This window comes from Sinocyclocheilus anshuiensis, unplaced genomic scaffold, assembly GCF_001515605.1.
Source record: "Sinocyclocheilus anshuiensis isolate Anshui unplaced genomic scaffold, SAMN03320099.WGS_v1.1 scaffold2438, whole genome shotgun sequence".
NCBI classification, from domain to species: domain Eukaryota; kingdom Metazoa; phylum Chordata; class Actinopteri; order Cypriniformes; family Cyprinidae; genus Sinocyclocheilus; species Sinocyclocheilus anshuiensis.
This window is the reverse complement of record NW_015558685.1, coordinates 2,561-24,616: the sequence shown is the minus strand read 5'-3', so window position 1 is coordinate 24,616 and position 22,056 is coordinate 2,561. Positions and strand designations below refer to the sequence as shown.

The 22,056-nt window shown below is 35.7% G+C and overlaps 1 protein-coding gene across 1 annotated transcript in view; it reads right to left on the bottom strand.

The window, feature by feature from the left end:
• LOC107681335 (WD repeat-containing protein 11-like) overlaps positions 1-21,180 on the bottom strand; it is an 87,235-nt gene extending 66,055 nt beyond the window's left edge. Inside the window, exons 1-3 of the mRNA XM_016477614.1 lie at positions 21,145-21,180; positions 9,675-9,781; positions 9,335-9,449 (exon numbers count right to left, since the gene is read on the bottom strand). Of these exons, the coding sequence (XP_016333100.1) occupies positions 9,335-9,449; positions 9,675-9,781; positions 21,145-21,180 (258 nt within the window). The remainder of the gene's footprint in view (positions 1-9,334; positions 9,450-9,674; positions 9,782-21,144) is intronic.
• Between the last annotated feature and the right edge of the window lie 876 nt (positions 21,181-22,056).

The following is a 22,056-nucleotide window of genomic DNA, read 5'->3' as shown; positions in this document are numbered from 1 at the left end:
TAATAAAACCCCTTTTATTACACTTGTGTCTTCTTTGTGTTGATAATTCAGTAAGAGGCTCTACAAGTTAACGATATCTCACAAATCCTTCAGATTGGTCAGACTATAACTTTCTATAATTTATGTAATTCTTATTTATTCAACAAGCTTCCATGATTGTTCTTTATTGTCAAGGCAAAATTCCTTGGCTGGTTCCCTGTAAAATAGTATGACCAAAACGTAATATTAATATTTAAGCCCAAAGCCATTACACTGGTGGAGCTACTTAGATCTAAAACCACTACATTTAGTGGCGGCCTGTGTGAGGCATTGAAATCACTACATATGTTATAAAATACATTCATGAAAACCAAATTGTGTACAAATAAATATATTTATATATACATTTTATAAAATTTCTTTGAAATTAAAATAAAAAAATATATAATAATAAAATGAAAGATTAAATGTATTGCGCAGGCTTTGTAGAATACAGTGCACATAAACTTTATGGTGGTGTTTATAATGTTTTTATGTCTTTTCTGGGACTTAACAATAACACAGAATAATATGTCCAATATTGGATTTGGATCAGTCCTGTCTGACATATCCCCGATCCGGCAAAGAATGGCAGTATAAAAGCCAATACCGATACGGAGTATTGGATCAGCGCATCTCTAGTTTGGACTTAATGCATTCAGAACATTGCCAAAGGTACTCTGGTAGTGGTTTGTTATGTGAATAATGCATCAGTAGTGTCACTTTTCTAACTGTGTCTGTACTATGCATATACTGTATGTTCCCAAGAGGAAAGAAGGGTTGACCACACCATGTTCCCCTTCTCTGATGCCAACAGCCAATCACAGCACTAGAATGGAGAAGCGCCAAATTGCAATCTTCTCCTCATTGGAAAGGGACAAATGTACCCTTACAACAGCCACTCCTTGTTCTGAGGGCCTGTTAAGGTGAGAGAGTAACAGATTACCAATGTTTTGAGTCTCCATCCTAGAGAGACTTTAACATATCATCAACGTTATGAAACTCTAGCCTGTGAGGAAAGAGACACTATCAGATACCCGCAGTCTGAGTCTCCTGTCCAGAGAGTAACAGAGAGAGTAACAGACACACCAATTTTTGAGGCTCTGGCCCGTGAGGGATTGACCAAGTCTCTGGCCTAGAGAGGCAGAAGATGTACAAATATCTGTAGTAAGGAAAAGCTCAGATGAGCAAACCTTCACTTCAAGGTATTTTCATCTGTGTGTTCCAGATTTTAGGACCCTTTGGTGCTCCAGGAGATCAGCATCCCACATCGGTTCAAGTTCAAGGCTGTTGAAACAGATTCCTTCCCTTTCCTCACTGCATTGTTACCCAGCACAACCAGTGGAAGAAGTCACTGCCACCTGACTGCTCACTCAACTAAATATCACTTATCCAGACTTCCAGAGACAGTGGCATTGTTGTATTTTATCAGTATATGATTTACTAATTTACATTAGATGTTACATAGCTGATTTCAGTTGACAACAAATAATTTTCCATTTATTTGTTTGATGCATAACAAGGTTCTTCACCTTATTAGTCTTAGAAAAGCAACAGTTTATCTTTCCGTAAGATAATGTAACTGCCATAGCAACAACCAAATTAATCACTGGCATTTTATGTATGCACTTTATTCCTTTACCATTCACTGTATTCATTTAGTAGCTGTTAATTATTCTTGTTTATCTTTTGTTAATAAAATTCATTTTATTACACTTGTGTCTTCCTTGTGTTGATAATACATTAAGAGCATGGGCGTCGCAAGACCCATTTAGCCTACTGGGGCACGTGCAGTAACTATAACTGCTGTGTGGTAATTGTTGAGAATGTTCATGTGAAGTATGAAGACACTAAAATAAATATGTTCATAATGTCCACCAAAACTTTGGCCAGCAGAAACTGTGATCATACTAGTTTTTTGTTATTGGCAAACTATTTTCCTGTTTGACACTGTAAAGCTGCTTTGACACAATCAGTATTGTATAAAGCGCTATATAAATAAATAGACTTGACTTGACTAGTTAATTACGTCACCTAGGGCTGGGTAAAAAAATATAGATTTCTCTATTTTAATCGATTCTCATTTTTATGAAACAATATCGATTCATAAATCCCAATAATCGATTAGTCTAGCCCAGTGTTTCCCAACCGGGGTGCCGCGGGTGCCGTCTGTCGAGAGCAGGGGTGCCGTGTAAAAAAATAAGGTGCCACAAGTTTGTTAAAATTTCCAAAGGGTGCCGCGACTAAAAAAAGGTTGGGAAACACTGGTCTAGCCTGTCAGGTAATGAACGGATTGTAGCGTGCCTCCCATCCAATAAATTTCAATAAGCTCTGTGATTTGTTACTTTTGATATGAAACAAAGTCTCAGAATTCAAATGATGTCCATTTTATTACAATATCCAAATATTAAATGCCGTTTTGGCACTGCTTAATGTGGAGTGACAGATCGCTGTAGTGCCTCGGTTAGAAGCGGCAGCGCAAACTGATCTTCTCCTCCGCTTTAATAGCAGTTACAGCATGAAATAAAACATGAATGAACATCTGAAGGTATGTTAAAAGAAAGAGTACAACTTACCGAGATCTGTATCCTGTCTCATGTAATCGCTCAATCAGTGTTTCAAAACGCAGAAAGACGACAATAGCTTGTAAACAATCTGTCACATTTACCACAGAAAAGCATATTTGGTGACCATAAACTCATTAATCAGCTAGAAAAATTAACTCTAGAGAGGAGCATTTTGCTAAATATGCACCATACAACACATTCATTATATATATATATATACTGTCAAAAAAAATCCAAATTTTACGGAAAATAACTATAAATTTTTTACAGTATTTTTCTGTAATTTTAAATTATGCTTAAAACTATGTAAAATTACTAACAATATCTGTAAATTAACAACAGGGGCATAATATGTCTCCTTTAAGGATTATATCATTAATGACAAATTACAGTAATTCTCATTTTTTAATACGGGAAAATTACATTATTTATACAGTATTTTTCTGTTTTCTTAAATTATGTACAAATTTACGTAAAATTACAAAAATAATCTGTAATTAAATAATGTAGCTCATTATATTAAAGGTTTATGTCCATACTAGCAATTTAATGTTCTTTTTTTGTAATTTTAAAGTAAATCTTTAGTTTTAGATTTAGCTGTATTTTTACATTTAAACTCTGTAATTTTATATAGAATAGAAATAGTATATATATAGAATAGAAAATCAGCCTTAAAATCCACAAATCATGTAACGTGCAATACAATTTTTATAAAGAAAAAAATCAACCAATAAAGAGTGAGTGTATAAAGTATATCAAAGAATCACAAGTTTAGTGTGAGGAGCAGGGCATAATTTAAGTTGTTAAACGCTGAAAATACTGAAAATACTATCCCGGGCGCGCGTTTCTCATTCAAATAAACACGCATCACCGGAAACACGGCATGTCGCAATCTATGACGAAACCGGTGAGAGCCAATGAGCGTTTGATATCGCTGCTGTAAAACTTCTTAACGGCAAATTTTTTAAATTATTACTATAACTACAGAGGAAGGAGATATATATCGCTGAATGGTTTGAATTTGGATCTGTTCCTCACACAAAGCATCACACGTATACCGAAGATCTGAATAAAAATAAAATACTTTTATGATCATGTTATTTAATGCTTGTGCATGACAGCATATTAATAAATGTATGTGCCCCATGGTAAACCAAATAAATATTGCATGATAATGGCTAAATGATCTCTCTCTCTATGTAAGGATTCTAAGATTATTTGTTCTGAGAATAATAATATAAAATATAATAAATTTATAATTAAGTGCAGTTTATTGCAGTTGACTGATTTACTGATTTGCTTAATTTTGAAATGATATGTTTCATTCTGTTCTGACTTGCCATTTCAAAGATTACATTTAAACAATACTACACTTCATTCAAATTTGCAATATTTTATTTATCTTGTTTATCATGGGTCACATAATATGTTGTCAGATCACAAGCCCGATTTGGGCCACATAATCACTGGACTGTTCTGGGCCACACTCCTCCCACCAGCAATCAGCCCTCATGTTTGCCGTGATCCATGCTGTGCCATCATCACCACACATGGCCCAGCTCTGGCTGAAAGGGTACATGCCATTGCTGACAGGAGGCCAGCAGTTCCAGCTTGAGGCCACATTTGGGCCAAGCTCGCTTGCTATGTGGGAAGGACAACAATGTTCATGATAGAACATTGCTCTTAGGGCCAACCTATACATTGTCTTTACTTTTGAATAACTAAAAAACAGACGTTCACTTTCTATGGTGAGAAGAAGTTCAACATTTTCAGTTTACATTGTCTCATATCACAAATGCTATAAAGTCCTACTACAGTCAATAGCTTGCAATATCTATGCTATTAAATAAAAGTATGTAGACAAATTTTGTAACTTGCATGCAATTATGGCATTATTTTTAAATAAGTGTTATGGTGGACAGAGGATTAACCAACGGGCTGTGTAACACTGAAGGGCCAAATACGCACAACTGGTGCTTCTAAAGGAAAGGTCATGGATTTGTTAAAATACAAAAAGGGTGCTTATTGGTCATGTCAATATAACTGCACAAGTAGCCAAACACGCACACACACACACACACACACACACACACACATGTTTTCTTAGCTATCTAAATGGGGACATTACATAGACTTCTATTGTTTTTATATACAGATAGTTATACACTTTTGCACCTAACCCTAGCATAATGTGAAATCACCATTTGAACAATTAATTAAATGTAATCTGGCCAATGACTATTGTACGCGCCGTTTTCCCGTTTAAATTTGAAAATACAATGATGCAATGTGTGCCGCCGATCGGCTTCTGCAGCAGTCTTTCTTCAGTCGGTTCACTAGGAATGGCTTTTACATGGATTATTTTACGTCTGACTTGTTTAATTCATATTTTGAGCGAGTTTGGGTCGTGGGATGACGATTGAGAACAAATACACGCGAATATGGACACAGACTTCTACCAGCAGCTAACAGACAAACAAACTGCAAAAGGTAAGTAACGTTTAGTACCTTATATAATGTTCTATAACGTGGGGAAGTCGTGGCTTAATGGTTAGAGAGTCGGACTTGTAACCCAAAGGTTGCGGGTTCGAGTCTCGTACTGGCAGGGATTGTAGGTGGGTGTGTTCACTGCTGTGTGTGTGCACTTTGGATGGGTTAAATGCAGAGCACTAATTCCAAGTATGGGTCACCATACTTGGCCACATGTCACGTCACTTTCACTTTACTTTCATTTTCTATAGTTACATTAAGATACAGTGCATTGAAGTGAGATTCTAATCGCGATGTCCTACCAGTGTGTGTTACTGTGTTTTGTTAGTATGAGCTAATACAGTTAGCTGCGGCTGGGCGATATATGACCATGTCGTGGCGATGCTATGAAGTGCAATATATAAACTCATAGCACAGTACTACTTAAAGTTATTGACAGTTTGATAAATAAATGTGCATAAATGAGGAATTAATAGCAGGATGCGCGTGGTGATGAAATGAGTGAAGAAATATAGACACAAAGCTGCGCCTCACTTGAATGGTCAAATACAGACAGCCATCTCAAAATTCACTTGACTTAAACACAGTCGCTAATGTTTGGAGTCAAGATTAACATTTAGGTGGAAACACGGTGACGTGTCAGCATATACTGGATCTGTGCATTTTGTTCTTACACAAAGTGACAGCAGTATAATTTAGCCTAACGTTACCTGCAGTCGGTCATAATTTTAATCAAACAACAAAATACTAAAGAGAAAAATAACAAAATGTATTTAACTTACCTTTGTTCTATTGCATTAGTCCTATTGTTTGTAATTAGCTACTTTGATCTTCTGTTTAATAAAATAACTGTATTGTGATATACTGTTATTGTGAAATAAAATGTCCTATATTGTGAAATAATATGGTCATATCGCCCACCCATACTGTCAGCTAGTTTTAAGATCAAACTCAAAAAGTGAAGGAACTTTGAAATGAGTAATCTGAGAACACTGTTATGTAAACTCATTTGACAGAGAGGACCTGAAGGCATGATCCTTGGATTCCTTGGAGAAGAATACTGTATGTAAACCAGGATTTTGGATCAACTGTGAAGGTTTTGTATGTAGCAGGTGAGTACATTTTTGCAAGCCCATGTCTCTGTGATTAAGTAGATAGTGTTTTATTAAACAAATTGATATTAATGTGTTTGTGTGTGTGCTTCCCCCTTATGATCCAGAAGTTTTGGAAAAGAAAACTTCTATCACATGATCTTCAGAGGAAGTGAGTATTCATGTCTAACATTAAGACATACTAACATTAATTTATTTTTAAAGGAATGTTCACAGTATTTTTCTTCCATGTTTTAGTTTGTTTTAATCCCAGATAAAACAGGTGTCTTCTCACAATCTTGTTTTCTTTTCTTTTTTTTATCCCCAGCTGATCCAGCTGATTACTGGCAATTTGGAGGAAGACTGCTCTTTCTGCTGGTTCTGTCACTTCTGGAGCAGAGTCATGGAGCTTTTGTTGTATGTTTTGGTTTTACTTATTATTACACTAATATAGCTAGAATTCAGAATTAAAATAAATATGTCTGTCTACATATATATTATCAGAGCTACAGTGGTGCCCAAAATGATTAGAACACTAGTATTGTCACCAGCTAAAAAATGGTGACATTTATTTCTATCTTTTGCTGTAATATGTCAGTAGGAAATATCAGTTTAAATGTCCAAACATTAATTTTGCCATTAATTGTAATGAACAGAACAGAACAGAACAAACTGAGAAAGACTAAATCCAGAAGAATAGTGGCAACGTCTCCAAGATGCTTCAAGAAACCTACCTGCGAAGCTACAGTACTGTTAAAAGTTTTAGGCACTTGTGTAAAAATGCTGTAAAATGAGGATGCTGTCAAAAATAATGTCATAAATAAATTTTATTTTTCAATTAACTTCTGTTCTGTTTCTTCATGTCATTCCAGACAGACTGATGATGATCAGATCAGATCTCTGTGTGGAGCAAACAAAAATCTCACTGGATTATTACAATTAATGGCCAAATTAATGTTTGGAAATGTAAACTGATATTTTCTACTGACACACTACAGCAAAAGTTAGAAATAACTGACTTAAAACCATTTTATAGCTGGTGAAAATACTAGTGTTCTAATCATTTTGGACACCACTGTATATGGAGCCCACAGGAGCAGTAGAACATTGTGGATTAATATAAAATTTATGTGGAAAATACAAGATACAAAGCTATCAGTAAACAGCACAAATTGTTTCTTTCTCTCAAAGGTAAAATTGACCTCATCACGAGAGTAACCCTAACTGATAAGATAGAAATGCAATTTTTAGTTATTCAGTTCCTCCTGGGGGTTCTGAAGTACTGTTTATGAAGAATTAATTGATAATGTAAATTTACATCTGAATAATAAAACTCTTTCATTACAAGAATCAATCTTGACAATCTTGTAGATATATCGGTTTTGTATTTCTTCAGTTTTAAAGGACTAGTTCAATTCCAGAATAAAATTTCCTGATAATTTACTCACCCCCATGGTCATCCAAGATGTCCATGTCGTTCTTTTTTCTGTCGAAAAAAATTAAGGTTTTTGAGGAAAACATTCCAGAATTTTCACTCCAAATAGTGGACTTCAATGGGTCCCAACGGGTTGAAGGTCCAAATTTCAGTTTCAATGCAGCTTCAAACGGCTTTACACGATCCCAGCCGAGGAATAAGGGTTTCTGGGAACTTGTAAAGACCTTTGAAAGCTGCACTGAAACTGAAATTTGGACCTTCAACCGTTGGGTCCCATTGAAGTCCACTATATGGAGAAAAATCCTGGAATGTTTTCCTCAAAAACTTAAATTTATTTTTGACTGAGTAAAGAAAGACATGAACATCTTGGATTACATGGGTACATTATCAGAAAATATTCATTCTGGAAGTGAACTTGTCCTTTAAGTTGAATATATTTAATTCAACTTTTTGATGAAACTGTTCAATGTTCTTCACCAGTACAGTATTTTAAATGTAATTGAGCTGTATTTCTTAAAAAAAAAAACTGAAATGTAAAATTTAAATTTTATATGGCATTTGTACAGACTTTGTATTTTGTCTTCCAAATAAAACTGTTTATTTTCCATCTTGAGCATGCTTTCACCTTATTGAAGGTTTTTGATTGTAATGATTTGTAAAATAACAGTGTTTCTCTGTAGAACATTTAGTGCTTTCATTGTAATAATCTAGGAAAAATCTGTAAAATAAGGGTTTTACACTGTAAAAAAAAAGTCCTGTAAAAAAACGGTAAATGACTGGCAGCTACGGCTGCCAAATAAAAACCGTAAAATGAAAGCAAATTATCGTAATTGAAACCAGAAAAAATCTGTAAAAAAAAGTCCCGTAAAAAATGGTAAATGACTGGCAGCTACAGCTGCCAAACAAAAACTGTAAAATTAAAGTAAAATATCATAATTGAAACAAGGAAAATTCTGTAAAATAACTTTTTTTTCCTGTAAAACCTTTAATGAAAATTTCTGTAAAATGATTGTAGAAATATAATTATGTAATTTAAAGTTAAAGTTAGTATTTTAACTTTAATATTACAAAAAAACATTTTTGAGTATATTTGAAGTGTTTGTATACAAATCAGCAAATTTCAACCTTTCATATTACTGACTCCCAGGTATATTTTACAGCATTAGTTGAGAGATTTTTTTTTCCTTGAGAAAATTTGCCAGTTTGATCAGGGTTGGAGCTAAACTCCGCAGCACATTGGCTCTCCAGGGCAAGATTTGAGGAACCCTGCTCTAAGATTTCTCCCAATTCCTGAGTAAATGTTGGTCTCAGCAGCTTTGTGAATAGGTTTTAGGAGGAATCTCTTAGCTAAAAACTTTTACTGCTATTTAGGAGAACTCTTAGTGCTAAGATAAAATGTTTTGTGAATACGGCCCCAAAGACAGAAGTAGGTACAGTAGGATGAGACAGAGTTGTAGAAAAAAGAATGAGAGAAATCACAAAACTCAGTATGACTGCCACAGAAAAGAAAGTCCAATCTCTCATTTAAATCAGCCAATCACATCAACAGTTAAGGCACTGCCTTGTCTTATTTCTCTGAAATGTTTGCATGTGCATTAGATGAACCATTTTTGCTAAAGAATCAACCAATCAATCGATCAATCATTCAACCAACCAACCAACCAACCAACCAACCAACCAACCAATCAATCAATCAATCAATCAATCAATCAATCAAGTAAACACACACAAACCTCTTTGGTATCCCAGACCTCAGCTCCATCTGTGTACATCACCAAGAGTTTTTGGTTGCCTTTCCCAGGAGCAAAACGAATCTTCTTCACCCACCCGCGGTGTGTAGGTACAGCCCTGAAAAATGTAAATGAGTATGACATTTTAAATGCAAGCTAAACGTAACTCAAGTGTGGGATGCACAGAGTCGTATATTTCCAACTCAGACTTTTATTAGGTTTCATTTAAATTAGGATGCTGTCTAAGAAAGTAGTTTACTGAGTTTTGGAATTAAATCAGTTTGCACACATAAATGCATGGAGACACATTTTACTTGCAGATTCTTTAGTAATACATTTGTACCTTGAAAGACGAGCTTTTAGGTCCCAAAAATTGAGGTTTCCATCTACATCTCCCAGAACTAGGGTGTCTCCTTTCCATGCAATACAGGCAATACTCCCCATACTGCCCTGGAAGAGAGTAGAAAAACTTCAGTTTCTTGCACACAAGACATAGGACACAACTATTATGTTGATATGTGATATTACCAGTTCTCATAGACATTTGCTATTTGATATGATAAAATTAAAATTGAAACACAAAGCAAAAATAAAGTAAAAACAGCAATATTGTGAAATATTATTAGAATTTAAAATAAAATGTTTTCTATTTAAATCTGTTTTAAGATGTAATATAAATGTAAATCTTTGAGAAAACATTCTAATATGCTGATTTGGTGCTCAAGAAACATTTCAGTTTGGTCAGTGTGGGGTGACAATGACACACACAAAGTTTGTTGTCAATATGGCAAAGCTTTGCAGAGATCCAGATTCAATTTGGAATCATGACATCAAATTTAATTGTGCATTAAATGATAGTGGCTTTGTCTATCAACACAAAATCCATAACTTTTTGTTGGCGTGGTCTTAACTCTTTCCCCGCCAGCATATATATATTTTTTTTAAGTTGCCAGCCAGCGTTAGCATTTTTGATCATTTTAACAAAAATTTCATGGCCCCCAGAATATTTTGTTGCATGAATATCTGAACATATAATATATTAAAATAAAGAACAGACTCTGTTTTTAAACAAAAAACATTTTATTGTAACTTCATGCCTTTTTTTTTTTAAATCAACACTTAAATGTGGGAAAGTTTCATTTAAAAAAGCAACAACTTAAATAAAAAGCTGAGAAAAATCACGTTTTTGTTAAAGACTCAGTCCTGATCGGATTGAGAACCATGATCAAATGACCGAGTCCATCAACACCCCCAAAGCTACCACAGTCCTATACCTCTTTGTGAGTTTAACATTTCATTCAGTAATGTTAGGGTGTTTTGATTTATGTGCTGTTGCATGTTTAATGATCGTGTTACGTGTGCGTAAGCAATGTCCCTATTGCTAGTTTCTGTGTGTACTATTTCAGAAGATGCGTAATAGTGCCCCCTACTATATAACAGTGAAAACATAAATTTCCAGAAAATTCTGTCAATGGAAAGGAAAGCCTTCTGTCATAAATGACAGAAAATTCTGTCAATGGCAGGGAAAGAGATGAGATGAGAGTGTTAGATGACCTGGGTCAAATTTTGTGAAAACAGTCTAGGAATAGATTGAAAAAGTATGTTTTCAACTAAATTCAGCAAGTTAAGCCAAATATAGTATAACTGGTATTGATGTTCTCATGACCCAAGGAATCTATTAAGATCAGTCTCATGACAATAGGCAAAACTAATAAATCATTATCATTTTAATGACAAGGTGGCACTGTCTCGAAACTTTTTAAGTACCTCAGGGCATACATACTGACTTTTGTAATTAAACGTAATTTTTTTTTTTTGTAATGAGAAAATTTTAAAGGTTCGACACCCAAAATAGTGGACATGGAAATCTGATATCGCCTTGAGCTGTCTCGTGATTTTCGGTCAAACTGTTCAGAAGTTATAAAACAAAAACGTCCAGTGTCAATCTCTTGACCAGTAGGTGACACGCTGTGCCAAAACTGCTTATGTCATGGATGTCATAACACCATATAACCAATAACCATATTTAGTTCCAAGATGATAACTGGATGCCACTTGCTGCAAACAAGGAATAAAGGAGGGTCACTGCAATGACAACAAAGAAACATAATGTTCGAAATGTCCACAACTGCATACTGAACAACTGTTTTGCATAAAAAAAGTTATTAAGGGGTAAATTACTTTGCAGCAAATAAGTATCTTGGACATTCAAATAATTGATGCAACAAATTAAAAGAATAGATGAACAGGGAGAAAGACACTGATAATCAAGAATGTGAGTTCTTGTTTTACTGGTTATGCTGAAGAGAGATATGGGTTGCATATAAACACAAAATATGCAGTGAAATAAAAATAAAATGGATCTGAACAAATGATCAGAAATAAGTACACTGAAAAAAGCCCTGCAGGAGATGAAAGGATAATAAGGACAAAAAAGGGAGCAATTTTCTCTTCATCTCCTCTTTCATCAGAAACGTTTGAAACTGCAGATTTTATACTCTCAAAACATTGAAAGGGAATGTTTGAAAATGCTTTTGATCCATACAGAGGGGTATGTAGAGCTGCATCCAGGATATTCCATCTACAGGACTTTACAAAATGTGCATTTGAAAACACAGAATTTGCCTTCTACACATCTGGCTGATTCTTAAGTAAGACAAAACAGGCTACAAGAATGCAAAAAATAAACGTTTAAGTATTCAATTATTTTGTATTATTTGGGTGTAACTTTTACTTTCTCACAAAATGTGTGAGAAAATGTAGCATTCACAATGATACAATTATTCACCTTATAATTTTCAGCTTTAGATCAAATTGTCACCACCATCAGATAGATAATTTGACTGACATGACCATATTTTAAAACTTTTATATAACAATATTTTCAAATCACATGCATTAAATGCAGTAGCCATTTTGTTTAGTCTTTTCTGATCTGGCTTGACATTAATAGGATATATTCAAAATGAGGGAAATGTCTTTGTGGACGCTTTGAAATTACAAGACCACCATTACCGCACTGTATTTGAGGGGAGTCGAGTCAACAATGGTGTTTACAGGTAAAGTAACTTGCTTTGCTTTAATGAATAACATTTAATATAACAGTCATTAATGCACAAATGAAATCTGTTACATAAATGCTTGATGTCATTTAAATAGAGACAAACTCATGGAGTCACGTAATCCATCAAGTAATCGTCCCAAAGACGTAATTTAAAATAAAACAGCTTATTTTAATTATCTCTCTGCTGTTGCCTATGCTCATCATTAGGCTTGTAAAGTCCCGTTTTCCATTAGTCCAGTTCACTCACCGGGTTGATGATTCATAATCTAGACAAAAACATGAATAATTCTGATAACATGCCAGTTGATATGAACTCGGTAATTGCAATGCATTTGCGGTTTTGTTTACTTTCCTGACAATGTATACTTTTTCCAGTGATGATTTCCACTTATATGGCTTATTGTGCTTTTATAAACTCCTTTTAATATCAGCAAAGTTGCACTCTTTACTTTCTCATTCATCCATGTTTCTTTATTGCTCTAACATGTTAAAAGTCCTGCCAAGTGAAATGCATAGATATATGGATATATTTACATACAGACATAAATTGGACACATTTGGTCACAATCTTTACAATTCATTTGAAAAGTACATTGTAGACATCTTCAAGATCAATCACGATACAAAATCTTCAGCTCACCCTACTTTAGCCTATTAAACAACACATAAACCTTTTAAAACTGTAGTTTAAAACAAATGATAACGATTATGCAAAGTTGATTGACTCCCTTGTCATCTCCATTTGAAAACATTACACTTTGCACATTTAGTTTGTTAATAACAAACTAGTCATTTTAGATGACTGGAAAAGTGTTATAAATAAAAGTTTGATCAGCTCAGTGGTGTTGTTATCATTGTGTCAAAACCAGAAGTGAAACAATGAATATATGTTGTTTCTGCTTGGTTATTAGGCAATTATCAGGTAATTATGTCATTTGTGTTTTGCTTATCATCTCTGGAACCCTAAGAGCTAGAATCAAAATTCTAGCTATTAGTTAGATCTTCACCAAACTTTGTACAAAGCAGCTTTAGACTAACCTTACAAAAGTTAATAAAATAATTTTGATGTTGAAGTGTTGAGAAGCTATAGACAAATTAATTTGTCTGTCATCATGCATTTTAACAAAATTAACCTATCTGACAAATACAAAGTCCAAACTTAACAAAACTTAATATACATATGCAACAGGACTTCCCAAGTTGCATCAAATTTTCACGTTGAGAATAGGTAAACTCCTTCTTTGGGGAAAATGGTAACATTCTTTAAATAATACCCAGATAACTAAACAAACATGGCAGCTTATAACATCAAATCTGAATGGCGGACAGCTACGAGATATGGCAGACACTCAAGTGTTGCAATTAAGCAGTATATTAAATTTGGTGAGAATGATACTTTGTTTGCTAATAACTCTTAAACCATCATATTTAAGATCAAGATTAAAGCTTCTTCTCATTCCTTCAGCGCCTCCGATTCAGTTGATGATATGCATATCAATTTCCCTTTTCTGTCATTTCAAGTAAAGAAAAAAAAAACTTTTTGAATTCATCCTAGAGCTAGAACATTTGTTCGAGTCACAAAAAATTGGGTATTCACCATTTCAAGACACTCCTAAAAAGTATGTCAAAACAATTTTAATTTGTTTTATTGTTTCACAGAAGTTACAGGGAAATACGGCCATTATGAAATATACCAAACACTTAGAATACACTTACCGATTAAGTATTAAAGTTGGTGAGAATCAACTTTCATGCTGGCAGTCAACAGGAATTATGCCCTTTTGGATTTTGTGAAAACCACCTGCAGTGGTGGTACAGTATTTAAAGGGGACCTATTATGGAAAATTCACTTTTATAAGGTGTTTGAACACAGATGTGTATCCACAGCGTGTATAAACAGCCAGCATGTAACGGTAAAAATCCACCTACTCCTTTTTTTTTTTTTATAATCCCCATAAATCATAAACAGATTTCCCCCTACATCACTCTAAATGGGTCAAATAAAAAAAAACTTTGGGTCAAATATGGACTAACCCAACTCTTGGGTTAAAAATTTAATGTAAAAATTGAACCCAACGGGTTGGGTTAGTCCATATCTGACCCAAAGTTGGGTTGAAACAACCCAGCATTTTTTAGAGTGTAAGAGTAGGGGAAGCTCTGCCCACAACGGGAGACAATCTGCCCTATTAGCATAGATCCCACCCTGAGTGAGCCGCATATGGTCTGCCATGTTTATATCATCGCTAGAGCAGCTAGTGATATGTCAGCTATGTAAACATTATAACTGTTCTGTTGTTGGCTGTAATAATGAACATAAAAGTATCCATAAACTCCCGCCTCTGAGCCACTGAGGATGCTGTGGATTAATTTTATTCATGAAGGGAATGTTTGAGCATAGGATTGCCAACTTCAGAAAAGGAAAATAAGGGACAATTGTAATTCTTTATAGGAAAATAAGGGACATAATAAGGGATGCTCAAAATATGTCATTTCTGTGTCTGCAGTTAAGTACGGTGCATAAAAGGTTCTTCAGAAATAATCACATTATTTTGTTTAACCTATTTATGTAAAATAATTCTAAAAATAATTTTAATGTCATACAGAATATGCCACACACAAACCATCGCAAGTAAATTGTAAATTGTCAAAAAAATCGAGTAAATTGTAACACAATAATTGTGACTGGACAAGTGGTGTAGTAATTTAGGAGGTTTATATTCTGTGAAATTAAATACATACATATGCATAGGGTAGCATAGGGTAGAGTGGGGGAAAACGCCCCCTTAAGGACTGTGTAATTTAATTATTTTGTTTTGTGAAACAAAAGTTAAATGTGTCCAGAACATAATTATAGTGTTATAAGATTTTTAACAAAAGTTACATTTGTACCAAGGGGGCATTTTGCCTCACAGGTGGGGTAAAATGCCCGCAGTCTGACAAAGCAATTTGCTTTATACATTTACAGCAAAATCAGAGTACAGTCAGTTTTAGCTTAAAATTAAAAGGAAAATAATCAATAATTATGAATGACAAAATTATAATAGCCTATTTCAAAAATATTGTAAGATCATGCTAACTGGCTAGCTAACTAGCTACCTCATGCTAACTTGAGGTAATTTTTAAATATAAAGTCAAAATATTTTTGGTAACACTTTATTTTTACTTTAATAAGGTTCATTAGTTAACATTAGTGAATTACTTTAGTTAACATGAACTAAGCATGAACAATACTTCAACAGCATTTATTAATCTTAGTTAGTGTTAATTTCAGCATTTACTAATGCATTATCAAAAGTTGTGCTTGTTAACATTAGTTAACTAGAGAATGTTACACAGCGAATAGAATTCTCAAAGATGGATCAATTTCAACTGTTCATGATCCAACTTCATATTCAGGACATGCAAGTACCTCACTTTATATTTTGTGAATGTTTTCAAATCACCTTTCTGAATGTGTTTGTTAGCACGTTGTATCTTACTCTCAGGGCTTGAAATGAACTTTTTCACTCACCAGCCTATTTGGCTACTAAATTTTTAAGTTACCGGCCATTCATAACTTCTACTTGCCAAAAACAAACCAAAAAAAAAGACAGAAATAAACCAACAGTTTGAGGCTGTCTACACTGAATGTGACAAAGCAACAGTTACAAATCATTTTGTGTCAGTACTAGGGGTGTGCGATATTGACAACAAATAATATCTCAATATTTTCTGGGTTTTATCGATAAAGATAATTTTTGCTGAGTGTGTTATTGTGCTGATATCTTAAGGACTACCATGGACCGCTGACTCCTAAAGATTTTGATATTCTTCATATTCTGTGTGGTCAGTTCACAGCAGTGATAGAAATTAATCTTTTCCAATAAGTTTAAATAGATTTTTACCTTTTATGGGCATTTTTACCTTTATAAAGCCATTTTTTTCTGAAAGTGTACATCATCTTTTGAGTTAAATTCTTACATTTAATCTGTTAATTATAATAATAATACATTTAGGCTGTTACTAAACAAATGAAATCAGTATCAATAAAATTAATCTTTGCAGAAGTTGCATATGAAGTGGCATTTAGATGTATTTACACATGTTAATGCAACTTAGAGGGACATGGAATGCTTTAATCTGCACTTACAAATGCATAAATAAAGTTTTTATATTTTAAACATGAAATGTTGAATACTGATATTTGAAACTATTTAAAAAAAATAAAAGATACTTTAAAGGGGTCATATGATGCTATTTTAAAGATAATTATTTTGTGTATTTGGTGTGACAGAATATGTTGGCATGCTTTAATGTTCCAAAAACACATTATTTTTCAAATACTGTACATTATTGTAGTTCCTCTATGCCCCGCCTCTCTAAAACGCGTCGTTTTCTACAGAGCCCCTCCTTCTGACAAGCGCAGTCTGCTCAGATTGGCCAACTGACCCAGTGCATTGTGATTGGCCGAACACCACAAGCACGCATTGGAAATGTAACGCCCCTTTCCATAATCGCGAGCTTCAGCTTTCAACATAAATGTAAAGACAGTACATAATGTCCTTAGTTTTACCATCAGTTCAAGCCCGAAAGGGGAACAGAGTCGCGTGACAGACACAGTGATGATGCTCGTATTTATTTGCAGTACACAAGCCTCGATTAAGAAAGCTGACTCCACTGTGATGTGACCCTCTCTCTCACACACACACACGAAGCGATACTCTACACGGCGCAAAACTCCACATTTGAACAGTCAATAGCAAATACTTAAACTATTAAGAAAACATACTTACAGTAGCTGATTCAGAATAAGCGTCAGATTGTCATAGCAAAGTCGGAATTTACCCATTTTTTTGTTAGAAATAGCCTTTGCACGGCCAGCCTTGTAGTCTACTCTTCTAGGTTCACAAAACTGTCGTCCATAAAATGCGTTGCACAAATTCGAACATCTGGGTTGTGCTGTTCTGTTGTATATAAATCTTAACTAATGATTCCTCATTGCATCTACTTTCGGAAGGCCAAATAAAGTGCTTTTGCTTTCGCACAGAAACACACAGCGTCTCCCTGACATGTCTACATCAACACTACTGTGGTTCCTGAAACCACGCCTTCTTTCTTTGCATGAACATTTGGGCGGCATTATGCAAATATTTCCACATCGTGACGTAGAGATCTGGGGGCATGTTTGAATGAGACGTTTTTGCCCAGTCTGGATCAGCCTTCTCTTTTAGATAGAATAAATCCTTTTGTGGGAGACTTTGAGCTTTGTAACTCTGCAGATCTTATACATGCACAGATAGCTACATAACACACTAAAGAAAAGGAAAAATAGAAATCGCATCATATGACCCCTTTAAATGTGAAATTAAAACTGCCAGTAGGTGGCAGCAAGTCACTGTTAAGTGAGTCATTGCAATTGAACCGAATCATTTAAACGGTTGATTCATTCAGAAACGAAATAACGTCATGTTGCTCAGAGACGCAAAACAGTACTGTGACTGTTTTTGGAATGTTTTTTTGTTGGCGAAATAGCGCAAAAACAGACAATATGGTGTCTAAAACGTAAGTCTCTTGATATTAACTTATTGTTTATTGAACTGTTATATAAAATCAATATCATATTTGTAACCATGCTGATTTTTAAAGAAAAAATGGCACTCTTTGTGTGATATTGATTAACTATACGAATTGATATAAATATATACATTTTCTGCCCCCTTATCTTGAACTATGTGATAATTTTTAATGCATGTTACTAGACTGAATCATGCAGTGAAAGAACGCACTGTAAATGCCCACGCGCACTAAAGCCTGTGTTGGTCTAACCAGACTTCATCAAGTCGCATATGCGTGCCTCTGTAGGTGTGTTTTGTTTGGTTTTTGCAATATACTCAATAGTGTCATGATGTCTCACGAGTTCGGTATTTGCGCTAAACCTGTGCAGATTTGATTTGGCTTGCATGAACTTCCCCAATAAATTAATGAGTGAACATAACTTACGAAAAGTAACCCGCCAAATTGGCTAGTGATTTGACAGCGTTACCCGCCACAGCCGATTTTTACCCACATTTGGCGGGTGTTAATTTCAAATCCTGCTTACTCTATACAGAGACCAGAGCTATGTTGTTATTTTTATTTTTAACCCGAAAATGCTCACCATCTGTATCATTTATAAACGCACCTTTCTTGCTTCTTAAAAATATATAATGACATAGCTTTGGTCTCTTTGAATACAGAGACAATGGTAACTTTAGCCACATATGCCGTACAGCGTGCTAACAAGCACATTCAGAAAGGAGATTTGCAAACATTCACAAAATATAAAGTGCAGTGCCTACATGTTCTGGATATGAAGTTGAATCACGAATAGTTGAAATTGATCCATTTTTGAGAATTTTATTCGCTGTGTAACATTCTTCAGTTTGTAACTGGAATATCCAAAGCACAAGCTGTAAATGTTCTGCCCTCTTCTGGAAGGGGGGTGGGGAGCATTTAAAGAGACACACACGAAAGCAGTGTGTTTTTGCTCCCAACCAAAAAGGTAATTTTGGTCATAGTATAAGTATATAATCTGTGGGGTATTTTGAGCTGAAACGTCACAGACACATTCTGGGGACACCTGAGACTTAAACTGCATCTTGTAAAAAGGGGCATAATAGGTCCCCTTTAAAAACTACTCCTAGGGTATTCATGCGATCATCACCAGACATGATGCCAAGACATTGAGGATTTTAAATTGTAAATGGATTCTTGATACAGAATGGTTTTGCTATGCTGAGGCAAAACATTTATGTTGAAAAAAGGTGTAACAGCCCATAGTTCTGTTACTATGAATTTATAGTAGGTTGCAGTTCTACTACAGTCCTCTATGGGCTCTAAGCTGCTCTCCTCCTCTAACTTAAACACATTTTATTGCATTTATTGAACGTTGCGAAGAGTATTTTGCTGTTTGTCCTCTTAGTGATGGTGAAATCCTCGATCCACTCTCTGCTGTTCTTCAAGTTACTGCAAATGACTGGTGGATGGCAAAACAAAGGAATGTGGAAACTTTTCTGCACTCATTTCTAAGTGAGGACTATGATGATGTTGTAGCAAGAAAAGTGTTGGAGAGGAAACTAGGCGCTAAAGAAAGTATCAGAGATTTTGCATTCCACTATCGAGCATTGTGTCTGTGGTGGAGAAAGAAATGTCTGAGAAGGAAGTGGTTCAAGCAATCCTTAGAAACTGTAACCCACGACTTGCTAGTTTGCTAAGCGGAACCATCAAGGACATGGGAGAACTAGTCAGGATTGAAACCCAGATAGAAAGAGATTTTGATTAATCCAAAAGATATTGGAGTCAGGCTAATGTGGAAGAACAGAGAAAGAGAGCCTCCACAGTTCAATAACCTCAGCGCAAACCACCACATGCAAGCAATTGAGTAGTGTAATCCTTTCAAAGTTCTGTGCAACATGACTATAAAAATATCACCCTTCCCATAATTTTAATAACAGGAAAGGCATGCCATTGCCATGGTCGACACAGGTATTACTTTCTCACTGATCCAGGAGTCCTTTTGGATACAGTTGTGTCACCAAGAGCATTACCAACCCATCGAAGGGCAATGCTTTCTATCGGCCAATGGACAAAGGCAGACTGCTATTGGTAAGGTGAAATGGAGGTGTGAAGTGCAGGGACAATCAGTAGACCTGACACTCTTCATAATGCGGGATGCTGACCTGACAGTACCAATCACAATAGGAATGGATTTTCTGTTAAAGACCAGAATGGTGCTAGACTTTCACAAAACTCAGTACAGCCTGCCCACTGCAGAAGGAGCTATGAAAGTAAAAACTTTTACCTTTCTTCATGACATCCACCCCACCATGCATTTTTACCTTGCCATTTCTTCACCTAAATGCAGTGATGAAACTTGTCAATACATACAGCAACTTACACTGGCAAGCAGACACAGATGATGCATCCGTAGACTAGCGCAAGTTAATTCTCACACTTTAATAGTATTTATAGCTCCTAACAGGCTGCAGAAGTTATTACCTCAAAATGTACGTCAGGATGCAGTTTTCCCTATTGCTTGCATGCCAGGGAGTATCCCTCTGGTGCCGTAGGTTGCCGACCCCTGTACTAGACTAAGGGATCATTCGACCATCTACTTCTCCTTGGGCTTCTCTGGTGGTGCAAATTCAAAAGAAGGATGGAGGATCTAGACTTTGTATTGATTACCGTGGACTGAATGCCAAGACCCATCTGGATGCCTAACCTGTGCCTCAGATACAGGCTATCCTGGAGTCACTGCACGGTGACACTGTCTTCAGCACTCTGGACCTAAAAAGCGGTTATTGGCAACATGTCTCAGTAAAGCCGGACTCACACTTAACCTGAAGAAATGCAACTTCATCCATAGATCACTTGCATTCCTTGGTCATATAGTTTCAAACGAGGATGTAAAAACATATCCATCTAAAGTTTCTGCAGTGAAAACATTCCCCATACCTCCATCCATCAAGGACATCCAAAGATTCTTAGGATTAGCAGGCTGGTATCACCACAGCTCCTGTCTTAATAACACCTGATTTTAGCAAACCTTTCCGAGTGCAAATGAGATGCAAGTGACATTGGCGTAGGAGCTGTTCTTACACAGGAATCATCAGGAGAAGAGCATGTGATCGCCTATGCATCCTGGTTGCTCAGAGGAGCAGAGAAAGCATACACAGTCTCAGAAAAGGAGTGCTTGGCCGTAGTCTGGGCTGTAGAAAAGTGGAAAACATACCTTGAAGGCTGACCCTTCGAAGTAGTCACTGACCATGCTGCCCTGACATGGGCCTTCCAACACCCAAGGCCGTATTATCCAGAACTCAAAGTCAAAATGCTCTGCCTGATACAATCGTCACCGTCATTGTAAACGCTTCCAAGATCGCTGCATCACAAGTCAACATGCCTGTAGACTCAGACAATCAGACAGAATCAGACAATGCCGGATGCTTCACGAATTCAGTACATTGTGAAACATGATTTCTTGTTTTGCAGTGTGCCTGAGGGTCAGAAAGGACAGAAACTCCAACTGGTAATTCCATCTATGCATCGAGAAGCATTTTTGCAAAATGCCCACGACAACCCACTCAGCGGGCATCTGGGAAAATGAAAAACTCTTCTCAGACTTCTAGACACAGTATACTGGCCTAACATAAGAACTGATGTGTGGAGATACTGTAAAGAATGTCACATTTGTCAAAAGTACAAACCCTCACTGACAAAGTTGTCTGGCCATTTGCAGAGTACTCCTGTTGTCAAACCTGGTTACATGTGTAGCGTCTGGACCAATCAAACACACAATATATATTTTGTTAGCTATATTTAACAAATACTCTGTAACACCCCTCAGTTAACAAGCCATATGAGGACCTATGGACCCTTCCCCCGAAATGCGTCGTAACACCTCAGAAAGACACCAGGCCCCCTTTTCACCATGGCAACCAATGCTGATATCGTATCATTTGCACCTTTTTACAAAGGTGTGTTTGAACTAAGAATCTGATGTTTCCTTCAGGCTATAAATCTGCTGAATATCAAATGGTTCCATAACTTAATTCTTTATTTCTCTCCTCTTTACTGCTTAAGCTTTAGCCCTTTTCCTATACCAACTGTATGCGTGTATGTGTATGTTAGACTAGTTTAAGTGTTT